This window comes from Haplochromis burtoni, unplaced genomic scaffold, assembly GCF_018398535.1.
Source record: "Haplochromis burtoni strain Fernald_Lab_line unplaced genomic scaffold, NCSU_Asbu1 Contig_9, whole genome shotgun sequence".
NCBI classification, from domain to species: Eukaryota; Metazoa; Chordata; class Actinopteri; order Cichliformes; family Cichlidae; genus Haplochromis; species Haplochromis burtoni.
Window position 1 is genome coordinate 3,334,889 of NW_024582370.1, and position 16,649 is coordinate 3,351,537.

Sequence of the window (16,649 nt, forward strand, 5' to 3'; positions counted from 1 at the left end):
CGTAACTTTCAGCAGCTGTTGAACGGAAAAAGTTGTGGTATATCAGTGGTTAGAAATACCATTGTTACTTTAGGATTAGTTTAACACAAAGTCAGGGCTGACCCAGGACCACTGCTGTGAGTCACAGTGCTCAGCATAAAGGTCCTTACACATCGGATGCAGCATGTGCTGCTAATGCTAACTAATAGCAAAGGATCCAGAATTAGTTGAGCTGGCTGCTGAGCTCTGTGGGTTTTTGCAGCAGCTCTACCTGTACTAGATGCACCTGCTCCTTGTCGTTTCTATCTCTGACCTTATGTCCTCTACAAGAGTTTCTGTTTGTTTGTTTTTTATCTTCAAATGTTCAATAAAAACATGGATCGTTAATTCATAACGAAGAAAGCTTTGTAACTATCTCCACTAGTGAAGACTGTGTCATTTCCAAAACACTGCCCCCCCCCCCCCCCCGGCAGGCTTGGAGGTCCCTGTATTAAGCACGTAAACCTGTGACACAAAAATCACCAAACTCGGACCACCACAGACTGTTTTCCTTCGTGGTGATGAAGGAAAACGCTGGGCTGGCATGTAAAAGGGCATTTATTCCCTTCAAGGACCTGAAGCTCCATAAAGCACCCCTCCACAGCCAAACCCATCTGTTCTCTGATTGGATAGTTAAATTTGTGATTGACATGACATTGGCCAATCAGATGAAAGGAAGAAAAATGGGGTCAAAATTCGTACTTGTAACTTGAAACTTGAGTGCAGAGTTTCACACAAACCTTTTGGCTAAGTCCACACACAAATTCTTTTTACACACACAAAACTGATTTACAAGTACAAAATATTTATGACCACACTTTGAGCCCATACATAAAGCGAGAGGCAGGATACACTCAGATGGGTCATTTTGGTAATATTTTTATTATAAATATACAAAACATATCAAAACTGATACAACCACTCGGTTAGTAAGAAACACCATACCGCAGTGAAAACTTTCACCAAAATTGCCCTTAAAGGCATCAGTGGTTAATAGGAGTTAATAAGCAAGATTCAAATGTTAAGATTCAGCTCACTTCACATCATTATCAGACAGATTTCACTATGTATATCTACACATATACCTTTAAAAACTCATTGCTGTGCGTGCTTATAGGTGGCGTATCATAGTTTTACTGATAAGTCTATGTTGCAAAAGGGGGGGGGGTCTTTAAATAATAAATATAGAATATAAGTCAAAAATTATATTAGAAATGAGGAAAGCTATTTTAAATCTACTGTGGGTGAACTGCATGTGCAAACTGTGTTCCAGCCACAAAAAAAGGTCTTCAAACAACAGCAAGTTTATGGTCTTTGTTGAAATAAGCTAAGAAACTGTATCAGATTTATTTCACCTCAGATGTATTACCAAATAAATAAAACTGGCATACCACCTTACATTAAACTAATCAGTGATACCAACAGGTCCACGTTTTCTGCATTATGTCAACAAACAATCTCACAGAGAGTCCAAAGACTTAATAAATAAAGGAATGAGTCATCATACTGCAGGGGGTTTTAGGCGTGTCAGCTACACCTGGCTCACAATCTCAGCATCCTCGGCAACAAACCACTGAAGGGGAGTCCCGTCTACAGCCCTCTGGAGAACCACGTTACCTGAACCCTGTGAAAAAAGTCACAAAGCCAGCACATTGTAAATACATTAGATCTCTAATCTAGTTCAGTAAAAAATATTTCATGTTGTTTTCAAGTGAAAATGTGTCAGTTTGCCAGAAATCCCATGGGGCCCAAGCAACCTCTAATCAAAAAACAAGAGAAAGTGATGTATTTGAAAAACAAAAACAAAACCCTAAACCAAAACATAAAAACACAGGCTGTTGGCTCTTAGTTGCTAATGCTACCCAGTCAAATGCAAAGCATTAATGCCATCGTGTGACCCACATATCACTAGGACACAAACGTCAATAAAAGAGCTTTAAATTTAGGTCAGTGTAACGAGTAATACCACAAACTAACCACCACCTACTACCAGTTTAACCTGACTTTTTATATAAATAACGGCACACATACTTTGAATAACTTGAGTACCTTTGCAGTATCCCAGCCCACACTTTTGGAATCACTGATCTAATTTACGAAAGTAACAGCTTCAATGCATTAATATGTTAAGAGTCAAACATATTAATGCATCTTCCGCCGCTGCCTTAACATAGCTGGTGCTTGTACCTACCTGTGCAAAAGGAGGCAGGTGAGGTGAAATGGGGCTCGTAACGCTCTGCTGTTCCCCGCAGCTTGGCAGTAGCTTCTGTAGCTGATTCCTTTGATGCCACGATTTCAGCTCCTCTGATACGACCTCCCGGGGCAGCAGCCTCACGGCGTGGTTTGGGTACTCTTTCAGCGAGGGCGTCCGCACGAGCCTGGTGTAAGGCGGAGGGGGCTTTAAGATGCTTCTCGGTGAAGGTGTCCCCTCCTGCCACTGTCGTTGCTGAGTGCTGCGTGCCACAGTAGAGATGAAGCACTTCCCCATGTCTGGAGCTTGCGGGGAGAGGGGTCCATCTTCCGCCGCTGCCTTAACATAGCTGGTGCTCGCATTTTTGTGCATACTGGGGAAATGAGAGACTCCTTTCTTCTGTGCTCCAAAGTGGAACCCGTAAGGCGGTGGGCAGAGCTTTGGGATCTCAGTCGGCTTCTCCCTGCCAGGAGAGCTAATGCTAGAGGATGACGAGTGCTCTGAGCTGCTGTCCTCAGAGCCGGACTGGTAAGGACGCAGAGGAGAGTACTCCGGGGAGCGCACCATGAAGTCAGCCACGCAGCGTCGCTGGGGCAGCCTAGCTCGACCTCGACTGCTCTCTGAGCTGAAACGCTCCACGTCAGATGGCTTTCTTTTTGGAAGTCTGAGAAGGGATATTGTGTAAAATTTGAAACATTAATACATACAACATTATTGTCTTTAATTCCTCTGATAATACAAATGACTCTGACATAACTTGTCTGTGTACCTGAAGGACTGGGAGTACTGCCGGCGTATGAACAGCTCCGGGGTGGAGGGGGCGCTGGTGGAGCTGCTGTGACGCAGGGCAGAGTTTTTCACAAACTGAGTGAGAGGAATCCTGATGCTCTCTGCAGACACCTGGGCTGCTGCTGGGCTACTGCACACAGGAGACATGACATGAGATATCGCACACATTCAGAAAAAGGAAGCTTTACTATGTGCTAATCCAGCACAAGAAGGCTGACATTGCACCTGATTTCATCTAAGTTCATCTATCAAATGAAAAACTGTAAAATAAGGTACAATCTAGCTTGGAGTATAATAGTGTATTTCACTAGTTGTTAGCATTCTTCAGTCCTTACCTGGACCTGCTGCTGCAGGCAGACGGAGGTTTGGTGGCCTTTTGGTAAGGATGGTCCAGACTGGACTCCTTCCAAGGGGAATTCTGGATGGGAGCGGGCTCGTGCTCCACACTGAGCTCGCTTGAGGACTGGTGCGATGTCTGCACAGTCTGGGCTGACAGCTGAAGGGGATCTGAATATGAAGCGTCCAACACTGGAGGTGAAAGGGGGCTGGATATGTCCACATCTATACAGGATTGGAGAGAACATTAAATAAGGATTTCTAAACGGAAAACAAGTCAGTAGAGTATTCATTATCTTTAAAAATATTTAAATCACATTATTAAAGTGAGTTTTGGAATTTTAAACCCATATTTGTTTTTACACATGACCCGCAATTAATTTCATAAAAAGACATGTAGAATGACTTGCATGTTGAATGTGACACCATGCTCTATCAGAGCTGTCTTTTCTTCTACTGCATATTTAAATGAATGTCATGATAACCTTAAAATCATTCAGCTCACCATCATCCAGCGCCACCACATCGGAGAGTGAGCTGTCATCAGACATGCACAGATCTGCACACAAACGCCAAACATTTTACATTTCCATTAAGTGCACTGCACGTTGCACAGCCTGGCCTGAAGGGGGCAGCAAAGTCACTCACCTTTGTTCTGGCTGCTGACGCTGGGTGAGTTGCACTCACTCTTGATTCTATGCTGGAACACGGCCTGCTGCAGTTCCTTCACTTTCTTCTCCTCCCTCTTGCACTGCTGCAGCCGGCCCTTCTTCTGTGGCTTACTGAGGTTCTCCTCAAGCGAGAGTTTGCGGGCTGCCTCAAAAATCTGCCGCTGAAGGGCCAATTCAGTTTCCAGCGCTTGCAACTCCGAGTCCTAAAAAAAGACAAACTCTGACCTTACATCTCAGCTGATGTGCTGACTCTTTCCACTAACACTTAACACTGATGGTGGTTTGTACCTGTTTATCTAGATGGATCAGACCTTCATCCAGCTTGAATGAAGCACCAATTCTCCTCCGAACACGTGGTGGCTTCTCATCTGGCATCATTGGATAGTCTGAGGACAGTACACCTGTCAGCTCCTGTGAGGACAAAACAAAAGTATTGTTATGATGAAAAACGAAGCAATCTTCAATACTGATTTAAAGCTTTAATCCAGGAGTCACTTACTGCCTCCCTGATGCAGAGTTTTCGGAGCTCCAGCAGGCAGATCTCCAAACGCTCCTCCAGAGATTGGTGCTTCAGCTTCAGGGCTCTGGTGTGGGTGGTGAGGTCCTTCACTGGGGACGTGGGGCTGTCGGGACCTGCAAAAACACACACAAAATCAGGCTTTACCTGCGTCTGCGTCTGAACCTGACTTAAAATGACTTAAAAATAATTTCACTGTTTATATTTTTTATTATATTTTATATAGTGTATATAAGGTGTTGTTATCAATTCAGCCAGTGCTGCACAACTGATGTGCAAACATTTATTCTCATACCCCGTATAACACGGTCATTATATACAATACTGAAGCTGTATTGTACTTTCCCGTCTGCATCATATGCTGTCATATAAGCTAACATTTGCTCTGCTGTGACGAGATGTTTTTAAATGCACTACATTATGAATCTGTATTAAATACTATAGTTAAACACAGATCATTTTTCCAAAAAAGGCTAATCCACAGAGTTTAATGGAGTCTTTCTTTGCCCACGCTCCACCCCTCCAATTAGCTTCATGACAGACACAGAAAGACACACAGTACCTTCCACATATATTAAAACTATTATTCTTATGTGAGCTGATAATGAGTTAAAATAGACAGAGGGCTTATAAAGAGGAAAATGCAAATATTTTAGAAATCTGTTAAAAACATTTTTAAAGCTAAAAAATAAAATAAACCCAAAGTTGAGCCAGCACAATGAACTTCTCTGAGAAGGCAGAAATTACTCAAGCATAACATTAAACAACTAAAACTTAACTTTCTGTTCAGGAATGCAAACAATTTTGCTTCTTAATAATAAAAAATAATAATAATCTGCTTTGCCATTTCTTCTGCTTTTTTGTAACATTTATGAATATCAACATTAATTATATTATAGCATTAAAACGATCATTCTGTTTGCACAGACTGGTGGATTAAGCATTATAGAAACTGCCAATACTTTTCATACAGGGCAGCTATCGCAGAAACCTTACACTGAGTAGCGGTCTAATAAGTTTGCTCTCTTGTTATGTCAGCATTGATACTGGAGCTACAGCAGATATAGTACATCAGTACTGATGTAAAGTGTGGGTTGATAAATAGCAACAAACTTTTAAAAAAATGCTAAAGATGCAGTATGTTAGAGGAAAGTCAGACAAAATGTCCCAATTACATATTTACAAAGTAAAAATATAATTGTTAAATATAAGTTTATTTAACAAAATGTCACCTGATTTATTTTTATTTCATTTCTCAAATGTTAATATAGCTAAGAGCCTCAAATTCCATTATACTCCTAGTTGTAAGTAACAGTATGAAATCTGCAAAAATGAAAGATGCAGATACTTGACTGGACATCTGTTTAGTACAGTCCTTACCGGAGTTTAGGATAATCCCACTGTCCGTGTCGCTGATCTCTTCTTTACTCTCGATGGCCGTCATCTTGTCTCTCTGCTCTTGACTTTTTTATATATACCTGTTGGAAACAACAAAGTTTATTCAGATTACTAAAATTCCCCCTCACATGGATTCAATAAGTCTGTCTCTGCTGCTTCACTTAACAAAAGTGAAAGACTGGCAAGTGTCCTTTTTACACACTTATCTGTGCAGCCCTCCATCTCCCTCCCCCTCCTCCACCCCTGTCGCCCTCCCTTTGCTCACTCACAAAAGAAGCAGACCCCCACGGTTGACTCGGCACATGTGCGGGGTTAATCTGAATCACGGTGCCATGGTGACGGGGCATGCTGCGGCTGCGGCTAGGGGAGTGTGTCGCCATGAGGCGTGTCAGAGGGCGTTTAAAGAGCCCAGACCCCGAAAAAGAAAGCAGATGGCAGCGGGAATTACCCCACTTATGGACTGCACCTGTTCCCCCTGTGCACCCCTTCCTCGGCTCCCATTCAACCAGTGTCCAGAAAACCCCCTGGGAGCTTTGAAGTGGAAGAATGTCTCAATGCTGGGCTTGTACTCGCAGCATCAGATCACAAGGTGCCTGCTGACTCCTGTGCAATGCTGAGCACAAAAACCTGCCCGACACAATTCTTGTTTATGACCCGCTCTGTCCCATTGTTGCTCTCCAGCAAACATGTGACTAATAATGAACTAAAACAAGGTGTGGAGTGGAACAACAGCAAGAAGAGAAAGACAGTGACAACAACAAATTGGAAATAGCGTTCAACAAGCTGACAGCCATTTACATTCAGACCATGAGCCTGTGTGTGGTTGTTGTCTTGATATTACCTTAGGGTAGCGGAGACAGAGAATGCTGCCTTTATTTTCTCAATTTTGTAGGTCATTTAATTTATTTTGGATCTCACATGTCTCAGACTTCTTCTAAAAAAGCTAGCAGATCACAAGAGGCAACATTATGGTCTCTAACATGGTTAAAGGATGTTATTTCCTTGCCTTGCATCAATGCCACATATTCATAAACTTTTTGGGCCAGCCAAACCTCATTCGAAAAGTGAATGATGTGTCACTGGTCAGGAATAAAAGGGGAGGTAAGATGCCATGAAAATAGACACCACGTGACAGTAAGGCTTCTGTGTATAATCCTTAGCTCCTGTGTTTGGTGATTGTATCAGGCCTTTTCCTGTAGAGACAAGGAAGGCACAGAGCCTGCGTGAATGAAAACCTTCTCTGACAGGATATTATTGTGTGTCCTATAGGTTTTCTCCATTCAAAACAGCAACTCATGCGAACTGACACAGCTATGAGCAGCCAGTGGCACAATGGAACACAGCTAAGCAGCTCGAGTTAGTAAAACAACACTGCAACAAAGGGCCTGTGTCCCAAAACCAGCCTAAATAATCTGCTGCAGGCGCAATATCTGCTGACAACTGTGGCTTGAGCGGCTGTGCCGGGTCAATATTGAGACAAGGCTGTTGAGACAGCGAGAGAGTATCAGAATGGAGTAGGGCTGAGATTTTAAGGTGCAAGGTTTTGCTCCCAGACACATGGCTCCATGCTGCAGCAATCTAAAGCTAAATACGTCAACAGGAATCCAGCCTGGTAATCAGAGACAGACAGGGTAATGTGGGATTTACCCACTTACACCCCATAACTGTCTGAAGACTTTCACAAGAGTCTGTGGTTGGAGGTCTAGGCTGATTGAGTGAGTGAGTGGGTGAGTTGGTGGGTGTGTGGATGAGTTTGGGAAAAACTCTCACTTGAAGTCGCAGTTTATTGCCAAAACGCTGATGCCATTCGTCACAGCTTTCATAAGAACCTGGAGCCGTGGGATTGTTGACATTATGCTGTAAAGGAGCGCCAAAAACCCCAAGACTTTTCACGATTGACTGTGACAGGAATAGCAGTCCATTTCCTGAAGTAAAGCTGCTGATAGCACAGTCTCCACCCGGAAGACCTGATTGATGTAGTCAAAACATCTTAATTCAGGGAAGTGTTTGATCACTGCTTATGATGTCTGCCTAGAAACACATCAGGAGTACGAGATGACTGTCCCACCCATCCTCAAGGTCACTGGACCATGACTGTGTAACATCTACGGAAGTTGATGTTTATGGCAAGAGATCACAATGTGGATTTACTGTCTCCCAGACTTCCCCCACCACCCTTTCCCATGAGCCTCTGGAGCTGCGTACTCCTGGATTGCAGCCATCACCTCCGTGCTCATTACCACTGTGGTCGGCCCTGGAATTACCAACGGGGACCGTGAGGGTTGCCTGAAACCAGACCGAGGCCTGTTCGAACCCTGTAATTAAGATTCTCTTCTGAATGCTGATACTATGGAAGAAACCAAACGACTTTACAGCATGCCTTCTTTTTTTTTCAGAGTCTCATGGAAAGCCAAAATCCATTCAGCAAAATGGATCCGCTCTGTAGACAATATATGCTGCTGGAAGAAAAGTGTATCAGAGTGGGGGAGTTGCAGGCAAGAGAAAAAAATGAAGTATTGTATTACAAAGGACATCACTGCAGTGAGATCCTTGCCTTAAGAAGCAGTGCTGAGTTTGAAAAGAGCAGTAAAAGAGGCTGTGATAGCATGAGCTTCAAAAGGAATGGTATCAAAGACTTGATATGTTGTCAGCATCTTTCCTCTGACAAGTTTCATTCAGAACAACACTTTCAGGCAGACAATGCAGGGGTAATAAGCACCAAGCCGATCTGCTTTCAGTCACTGGAGGCCATATGCTGACCAGACACACCAGCTCTGTCACAGCCCAGTGACAGTGTAAATACCAAAGGCCAGAAGAGATCTCCATTGTTCTCCAGAGGCTGAAACACTGGCTGGGGGTGATCATGATTCATGACACCTTGTCCCTCTGAGTCATCATTTCTGAAGCCTCTGAATGGACACTGATGGTCATCTCAGACCATCGCCGGGATGTGGTTACAGCTTGTCACCCTCAAGTGCCCACCACTCACAAAAGAAGTGGAGGACGACACAGAGGTGTTGTCTCCAGCATCACAGTGACACTTCATGCCTGTCTGTGTTTGTTCTTCTGCTGAGGACAACAAAACAGCTGGTACTGACAAGCCTTTTCCCAACCATAGGTCCTGCAGGGTTGTTTATCTTTGAAAGCAACCTGTTCATTCATTTAGCAGCCCAGTTATTATTGAGTCTGGTGGTTGTATTTCTGACATCTTTTTCTGGTCTGTAGTAGTCAGTGCTTCACTCAAGTAAAAACACCACACCCCAGTAATCCATTACAAGTAAAAGTCTTGGATTTGCATGTTTTCAAGTACTGAGAGTGAGTGTACTTACTCTGTATCATCGCCAGACCATATTATACTAGTGGGTCATTACTACTGACGCATAAATCAAATAAGCATTTCATAGCTGCTCACTAATCTACACATATCAACACAAGGCACATTATATTTATGGTTTAGCTTAGCTCGCTTTTATATGAGTGTAAAAATAAGCAAGCACACGAGCAGTGCAATAAAAAGTGAAAAAGATTTTCATCTAAACCATGATGGATTAAAGGAGAGATTAAGAGAGAAATGTTTAGATGTGTCATAATAGCATATCCCTTGAAGTTATTTCTGTTTTAAGCATTATATACCGCACAAATAGCCAGTTTGGCTAACTGCTCAGTAACGTTTCTCTAAAATGTAATTGTATAAAAACTTCCAGCTTTGCCTACCTTTTTGCTGTTTACATTACCATCGACCGTTATTTTATGACTTCTTCTTTTTAGCGGGTGTTGCTAACGCACAGAAAATAGTCTGTACTTACGTTTCAGCTCGCGGTCTGTTCCTCTACATCAGCATCTTTCCTGAGGCAGCGAGAGTTCAAACTTTCTCTGGTCAGATGTGAGGGAAGAGCTCCGGACATCTGTTTCAGACGAGTCCACTTTCTGGATCAAACTACGGGCGAGCTTTGTTGATTTTTGCTTCAGTATTTATGTAGAAATATTCATTTTTAAATTAACTTACATTTAAGTCACAGCTCAAGCTTTTGTAAAATAGAGTAATTTCGGCTTAACCGAATGGGATTTTATTTTTTCTGTCTGCAACGCCCCCCTCGCTTCTTGTATTGGTTTGGTCCGACGCTGCAGACTTTCCAGACACGCTTTGCTTGTTGACACAGCACGCGACTGCTGAGGGGGGGCTTCATTTGAGAAAAGGCACAAAAGGCGAAAAGGAGGCGGTAGAGGCAAAGTTTTGTTAAAAGAAAGAAAGAAAACAGGACAGCTGGCTGGTAAGTGCTGGCCGAGAAGACCACGCTCTCCTCTTTCCTCCGCCATGATAATGAAGAATTGTGTACAGCGTGAGCCATTCACCCATTAACATAAATAAAACATAATTAAAATGACAGAGAAATATACTTTTAATTGCTGTTTAGTTTCCACAAAGCTATATTTAACCATGTGATCTTCTTTGTAATTCATTTCCATGTAATTCGCTTACATTCATTATTATTATTATTATTATTATTATTATATTTGATGCTGGTCCTTTTATTATTACTTTGCCTTAGACAATGTTGCACGTTTACTCTTCACTACACTTATTTGACATCTGTAACCAACTCCTGCTCAAGTTCTTACACAAAATACATGTGTGTAACTTATGAAATGCTAAATTATATAAAAAAAAATTAAATTATGAGAATAGCCTTTAGGCTATTTGCATGCGTACAATTATACAATAATGTTACCTCACATCTTAACTTTAAAAGTACAGCACTTATGTGTTATTGCACATTTAAAGTTGTTCTGTTAATTCAATTTGCACATGTGGGTTTCTTTTGTGTATGACATAATTGCTAAAACTACTTAAAATAAATTCTGAAACAGCAAACTGGCTACTACTATGTGCCCTCAGCCGGTTGTATCAGTGACCCTTGGGTATTCCTAGTCTATAGATGATGAAAAGCCTTCTCCAGATGGCCTGTGCTTTCTCCTCTCATGGCGTGATGGAATGAAAAGATCAGCTAATTAAGCAAAGTCCCATATCCATGTGAAAGAACCGTGAGAGCCCTCGGGGAGTGGAGCCGCATGCAAATCAGTCCCCAGTGCTTTGAATGGTATCCAGTGCAACAAAACATCACAGCAAGCTATAAACCTTTCATTTCCACAGCACTCAGACACTCTAAAAAAAATCCCAAGTCATGACAGAGAAGAATAAACAAACATGCATATTTTGCAGTGTTGGGGAATTTTTATTCATACAAAACAGCTCTGTTGAAAATGTTCCTCTCAGCAGTTGCATAATGGTCTTTACGAAGGACAGAATCAGGCTTAACTGATATCTCATGCTCATTTGATCCTGGAAGAAGCATGTGAAACTAATTTGGAAAAAAAAATAGTATAATTAGTATAGAAAAACATTTTAAAAAAATCCAGACTCAGAGCTCAGTGCGAGCTTTCTCTATTATTTCACTTCCCAATCAGAAAAAGAACTGTGACTGACTTTATGGAAGTACACTATATTGCCAAAAGTATTCACTCATTCATATTCAGTCTAGCTGTTTCAATCACTTGTGTGATAAAATCAAGAACCTAGCACGCAGACTGCTTGTACAAACATTTGTGAAAGAATGGGTTGCTCTCAGGAGCTCAGTGAATTCCAGCTTGGTGCAGTGATAGGATGCCACCTGTGCAACAAGTCCACTTGTGGAATTTCCTCATTACTAAATATTCAACAGTCGGCTGTTAGTGATATTACAACAAAGTGGAGGACATTTGGGAATGAAAGCAACTCACCCACTAAGTGGTAGGTCATTTAAAAATCACAAGGATGGGGTCAACGGATGATGAGGTGCAAAGTGCGCAGAGGTCAGCAACTTTCTGCAGTCAATCTCTCCAGACTTCTTGTGGCCTTCAGAGTAGCTCAAGAACAGTCTGTAGAGAGCTTCATGAAATGGGTCTCCATGGCCAAGCAGCTGCATCCAAGCATCACGTAACCAAGCACGAGCGTTAGGTACAGTGGTGTGAAGCGCACCGCCACTGGACTCTACAGCAGTACTGACCTGTTCTCTGGAGTGGCAAATCACGCTTGAGTCTGGGTTTGCTAGTTGCCAGGAGAACAGTACTTGTCTGACAGCACTGTGCCAAGTATAAAGTTCGGTAGTGGAAGATTATAGTGTGAGGTTGTTTTTCAGGAGTTGAGCTTGACTCCTTAAGAAACTCTTAATGCTTCTGCGTACCAATTCATTTTGGACAATTTCATGTTCCCAACTTTGTGGGAACTTGACCGACCTGCACAGAGTCCTGATCTCAATCTGACAGAACACCTTTGAGATGAATTAGAGTGGAGAGTGTGAACCAGGCTTTCTCATCCAACTAATGGAATTTTTTGACCTTCTGGAAGAATGGTCAAAAATTCCCACAAACACATTCCTAAACCTTGTGGAAAGCCTTCTTAGATGAGTTGAGTCTGTTGTAGCTGCAAAGGGTGGGCTGAGATCATATTAAACACTACAGATTAAGAATGGGATGTCACTCAAGTTCCTATGCATGTGAAAGCAGACAAGAGAGTGCTTTTGGCAAAATAGTGTATTTCTGGATTACATGTTAGCCTGGTATGAGTGATTGCTTACACAAAATGTGATAACTCAAAGTACATTGTGAAGAAACGTAAAGCAAAATGGTGTATGCGGGATGTAGCTCTGTAGACTGTGAACATCCAGATTTAGGGCCACTATGGTGAGATGCTGCAGGGGCTGATGGGAGAGCCTCAGGGCCTCACTGCTCAAACGTCTGTGTGCGCCTCAGGTTGTCCTTCACACGGACAAACTCTGGGATCTTCTGCTGACTCTCTCGCTGCCTGATCTCCTCCTGCTCGTACTGTTGGGGAGAAGGACATCAGTTTATCCCAACAAAGTTAAAGAGAAAGCCTGAGAAGAGCCAGGTTGTATTCTGTTAGTATTTTGTGAAATCCCTCTCAGTTATGTGCCTCTTACCTCTTGCAGTTTCTGCTGCCTCTTGCGGAGCTCCATCTCCAGGTCTGAGGGCTGTCGTTGTGCCATCTCCGCCTCCTTGTGCAGCTCCAGTCTGCGCTGCTCCAACACTCGCTTCAGCTCCGGTTTCTCCTCCAGCAGCAGACCCCTTCAAAGTCAGAGCTACAGTTTTACCGACACATGCAAACACAAAATTCCTGCCAATCTCTGTTTCAGTGGGTGACGACTTTAAGACCACAGAGTAAAAGGAGTTTTCGGCGTACCGTTTATGGCTGAGCAGCAGCTCTCGGTGCAGGTTATGATAGCTCGGCGCTTCTGTTGAGGAGCCGTTGAGTTTCTTCTGCTCACTGCTGCTGTCACCTGTGGATGGACCAACTCAAAATTCTTCTTAAAGCTCATAATGTGAAAAAAAAAACAAGTTTGACTCTACCTTGTTATTAACTATCACATGGTAACAGAATGTCCTCATAGTTTTGATTGTTGGAGATACAGAATTGTAACATTTAATCGAAGTGTCATTGAAGATCATTTTAAACACAGAATACACTGCTTCATTCACCCGGCAGTACTGATGGGTGAAGCTACTTAATATAAAAGATGATATTTCTAGCTAATTCTAATCCTACTATAACGACTATATATTTGACTGATAGCAATATTTGATTGGTAACATATACATGATTCTGCTATCAATCAAATCTAATCTATCATTCAACATTTGTGCTTTAAACTACCTTTTTTGAGAAGCCCATATCCCAGTTTCTGTGAGATGTCATATGAAGTCAAACAAGAGAAAAAGAAAAAACAAAGCTCTTTGTTAGTGATTTCACAAGTTAATTACTTTGCATGTGAACACTGATGCACACAGCCTGGTTTGTCAAAACATCTTTGTTGTGATCGTCCCTTCATGTGACAGAGGGTATAATTAGCTAAAGGCTAAAAAAGACGGTGCCTACTGTGCTGCTTAAGTACGTGAGCTTCGTTTAATGAAGGTGACATAACAGCTCTGCCAGTCTGTCAGAGAGGTAGTTATGCAGTTTTGGTGTGTGACAGAGAGCTTTATTTGTAGTGGCAAATAAAATGATGTAACCACACAGAGTCAGGCCACTTACAGTGGAAGGAAAACGTGGTTGTAACACAATCGTTTACTTCTGCCACACCCACTGAAACCGGATAGCCAGGAGACACAGATTACAGCGACCAGGGAGCAGATGGCAGATGCTGTTATGACTCGCGTTTCTCAGGCAAAGTCAGGCAAGCCAATAAGACCAAGACGCTGACATAAACAAGTCCAACAGCTGAAATATGATCCCAAACTCTGTATTTGGTATTGTGCCTTTTACTATTCCTGCTGTAGTTATAAGCCTCCAGATTCAGGGCATTTTGGGCCCCTGCAGGGGAGATAACCAGTCAGGTGTAAGGCCTGATGAAAGCCAGTGTTCCAATTAAGGCCTGAAGGTTTCAGATGGATTACAGGAAGCTCTCACCTACTTGAAGAAATGCTCTGAAGTGTCAGAAGTTAGCTTGACGATGCCGCTCTGTGATACTAAGCAATCTGTCTGTTGGACTGAATCAGTCAAAAGATACGTTTTTTTGACCATTAATCATTATAATGTTGCTGCCAGATTAAAATACTTTATTCTTCTTAGGAAGTTCAACACAGCTGCCTTGTATCTTCAGGCTGTTTGTTCTTATGTAAAACCATCCAGGCTCCAAGATGACCTTGTTATGTAATCACTTCAGATGTGACTTTGATCAAAGATTGAACAGCAATGTTTTGACATTGCAATAATATTATATCAAATGTTCAAATCAGCTCACTGATCAGAACAATTCGGACTTCGAGACAGCATTTAAATGCCCACCATGGAGCTAAAATATGCACAATGAATTTTGTGTTTAAAACACATAAAAATGCAGAAAAGTCTTTAATGAAAACAGACATTGTGCTGCTAACATATATAGTTTCATAATAACAGAGATTAAAAATAACTATAATGAACTTGTTGAGTATTAGTGTCAATAATATTTAATCTGCAATAACAAGATTCTGTAAGAAGGCACAGTTTATATATTTGTGGTCAAAGTGTCCATCATATGAAAAGTTACATAACATCTACGTACTTTAATCACAATAAACTTTGACTGTAAGCCCACTGAAGCAACACATGTGGTCTGACCAAAGGTGAACTAAACCTTTGACAGATGGACATCAGACCAGACACTGATCTCTCACTCACTAGACGGCGGCAGCGCTGCAAGTAAACAACTAGAAAACTCACTTTTTTTACAGCTGACCCCTCCATGGCAGGATGGTGGAGGCCCACTGTCTTGTGCCCAGCAGCAGCGTTCCTGTTTTAGTCCATTGCTAAAAGAATTGCACGTCCTCACTCCGTCGGTCAATCGTCTTTTTCCTTGCTGCATCCAAGGCCAGCATGTTGTTGATGACAGATCCACAGACTCAATGTGCCATCTAGCAGTAGTCAATAGTGGTAGTAGACACTGAAATCTTATTACGCCATTCTAGATTACTTCACAACCCCCACACGGCATAAGATGTTAGATTAGGTAATTGCCGCTGACACAAATGCAGCTTAAAACCAACCTAACACGGTACTATTACCAGTCGACTCCTCTTCCTCCCAGCCCATTAGCACTGACAGACAGTCCAGCAACAAAGGTCTTCAAAGAAACATAATATGGTGATGGTTGTCACAGTTTGGGGACTGAGACGATCATAGAAAACCCAAGTACAACCGGAAATGTCCTGCCATAAACTTTGTGAATGTTTACTGGTTAGATCTATAAGAAACTGGTACTGGTAAATAAACTGGTACAGATATCAAAATGTGCAAGAAGACTGTGTGAATGCATTGTCATTTGTTGTTTGTGAATGACTGTGTTTTCACTCTCATACAGGAGCTGTGAAAGTTTGTGCCACTGTGCTCACATCTTTACATCTTCAACCATGCGCTGATGTATTTGTACTTTAAATTCACTTTTTTGTAGCAGTTAGGGAGGTTTGAATGTTTTACTAAAAAACAATACTGACTAAACACTTTATTCAGGTTAGACTTATGACGATACACACATACATCACACTGCATGTATTTAAGTGTGTATCAGTGTATGTGTAGTCACAACACAGTCTTTTCTTAATCAGTTCTGAGGACACAAAGACTTCCACATGCTGTATCTATTTCTGTGTTTTTCAGCTTACAAATACCCTACAAAAATAGTTATTTTGTATTTATTTATAGTTGTTAGGTCCATTATAGTTATGTTAAATGTATCTGTGGCATAAACACTAAACAAGAACAAGAATAGATTAATTCTTGTTGTATAAATACAAGCTGAAATGTCATCTGGTGGGGTTTAGTCTACATACTTTAATATATATATATATATTATATATATATATATATATATATATATATATATAAATAACACATATATATATATATATATATATATATATATATATATATTAAAATATATATATATTAAAATAAATCTTTATTCTTATTATATTCTGCTGGCTCATAAAGACACACAGAATTTGCCAAAGGGAACAGTTAGAAAGTATTCTATTACATAACATAATATAAGACCATCAAAAACAGGAGGAAGTAAGAAAATTTTAAACTTATTTTACATAACTCTCTCTCTCTTTTACCATTACTTCCGTTTACCATTACTTCCGTTTACCATCCCATCATGGATGGTAAAAGGAAATAATGGTAAACGGAAGTAAT

The 16,649-nt window shown here is 41.4% G+C and overlaps 2 protein-coding genes across 4 annotated transcripts; both read right to left on the minus strand.

The window, feature by feature from the left end:
- Positions 1 to 782: 782 nt before the first annotated feature.
- inavaa (innate immunity activator a) lies at positions 783 to 9,850 on the minus strand. Of its 3 annotated transcripts, none has more exons than XM_005914857.3 (10): positions 9,727 to 9,850; positions 5,903 to 6,000; positions 4,505 to 4,638; positions 4,294 to 4,416; positions 3,983 to 4,208; positions 3,840 to 3,893; positions 3,334 to 3,559; positions 2,979 to 3,125; positions 2,210 to 2,873; positions 783 to 1,642 (listed from the first exon to the last, which is right to left on the minus strand). In XM_005914857.3, the coding sequence occupies exons 2-10, from the start codon at positions 5,964 to 5,966 to the stop codon at positions 1,550 to 1,552; spliced, it is 1,731 nt and encodes a 576-aa protein (XP_005914919.1). In that variant the 5' UTR covers positions 5,967 to 6,000; positions 9,727 to 9,850; the 3' UTR covers positions 783 to 1,549. The 3 variants fall into 3 exon arrangements, with proteins under 3 accessions (XP_005914919.1, XP_005914917.1, XP_005914918.1); XM_005914855.3 differs by having other exon boundaries at positions 2,979 to 3,128; positions 9,727 to 9,848; XM_005914856.3 differs by having other exon boundaries at positions 2,979 to 3,128; positions 9,635 to 9,848.
- A 1,252-nt stretch (positions 9,851 to 11,102) lies between these two features.
- On the minus strand, positions 11,103 to 15,631 carry zgc:195245 (uncharacterized protein LOC565483 homolog). The gene is made up of 5 exons (XM_005914858.3): positions 15,177 to 15,631; positions 13,629 to 13,656; positions 13,158 to 13,254; positions 12,898 to 13,042; positions 11,103 to 12,781 (listed from the first exon to the last, which is right to left on the minus strand). Exons 1-5 carry the CDS (start codon positions 15,198 to 15,200, stop codon positions 12,680 to 12,682), a joined length of 396 nt encoding a protein of 131 aa, XP_005914920.1. The 5' UTR covers positions 15,201 to 15,631; the 3' UTR covers positions 11,103 to 12,679.
- Between the last annotated feature and the right edge of the window lie 1,018 nt (positions 15,632 to 16,649).

Excerpts from the sequence above, each read along its gene's own strand:
- inavaa (XM_005914855.3), bottom strand. The coding sequence starts at position 5,966 with ATGACGGCCATCGAGAGTAAAGAAGAGATCAGCGACACGGACAGTGGG. Across the intron at positions 4,639-5,902 it reads TGGGATTATCCTAAACTCCG|GTCCCGACAGCCCCACGTCC; the intron begins GTAAGGACTGTA and ends GTGTTTTTGCAG. Across the intron at positions 1,643-2,209 it reads ACCTGCCTCCTTTTGCACAG|GGTTCAGGTAACGTGGTTCT; the intron begins GTAGGTACAAGC and ends CTTTTTTCACAG.
- zgc:195245 (XM_005914858.3), bottom strand. The coding sequence starts at position 15,200 with ATGGAGGGGTCAGCTGTAAAAAAA. Across the intron at positions 13,255-13,628 it reads ATATGGGCTTCTCAAAAAAG|GTGACAGCAGCAGTGAGCAG; the intron begins GTAGTTTAAAGC and ends GTCCATCCACAG. Across the intron at positions 12,782-12,897 it reads GGCAGCAGAAACTGCAAGAG|TACGAGCAGGAGGAGATCAG; the intron begins GTAAGAGGCACA and ends TCTCCCCAACAG.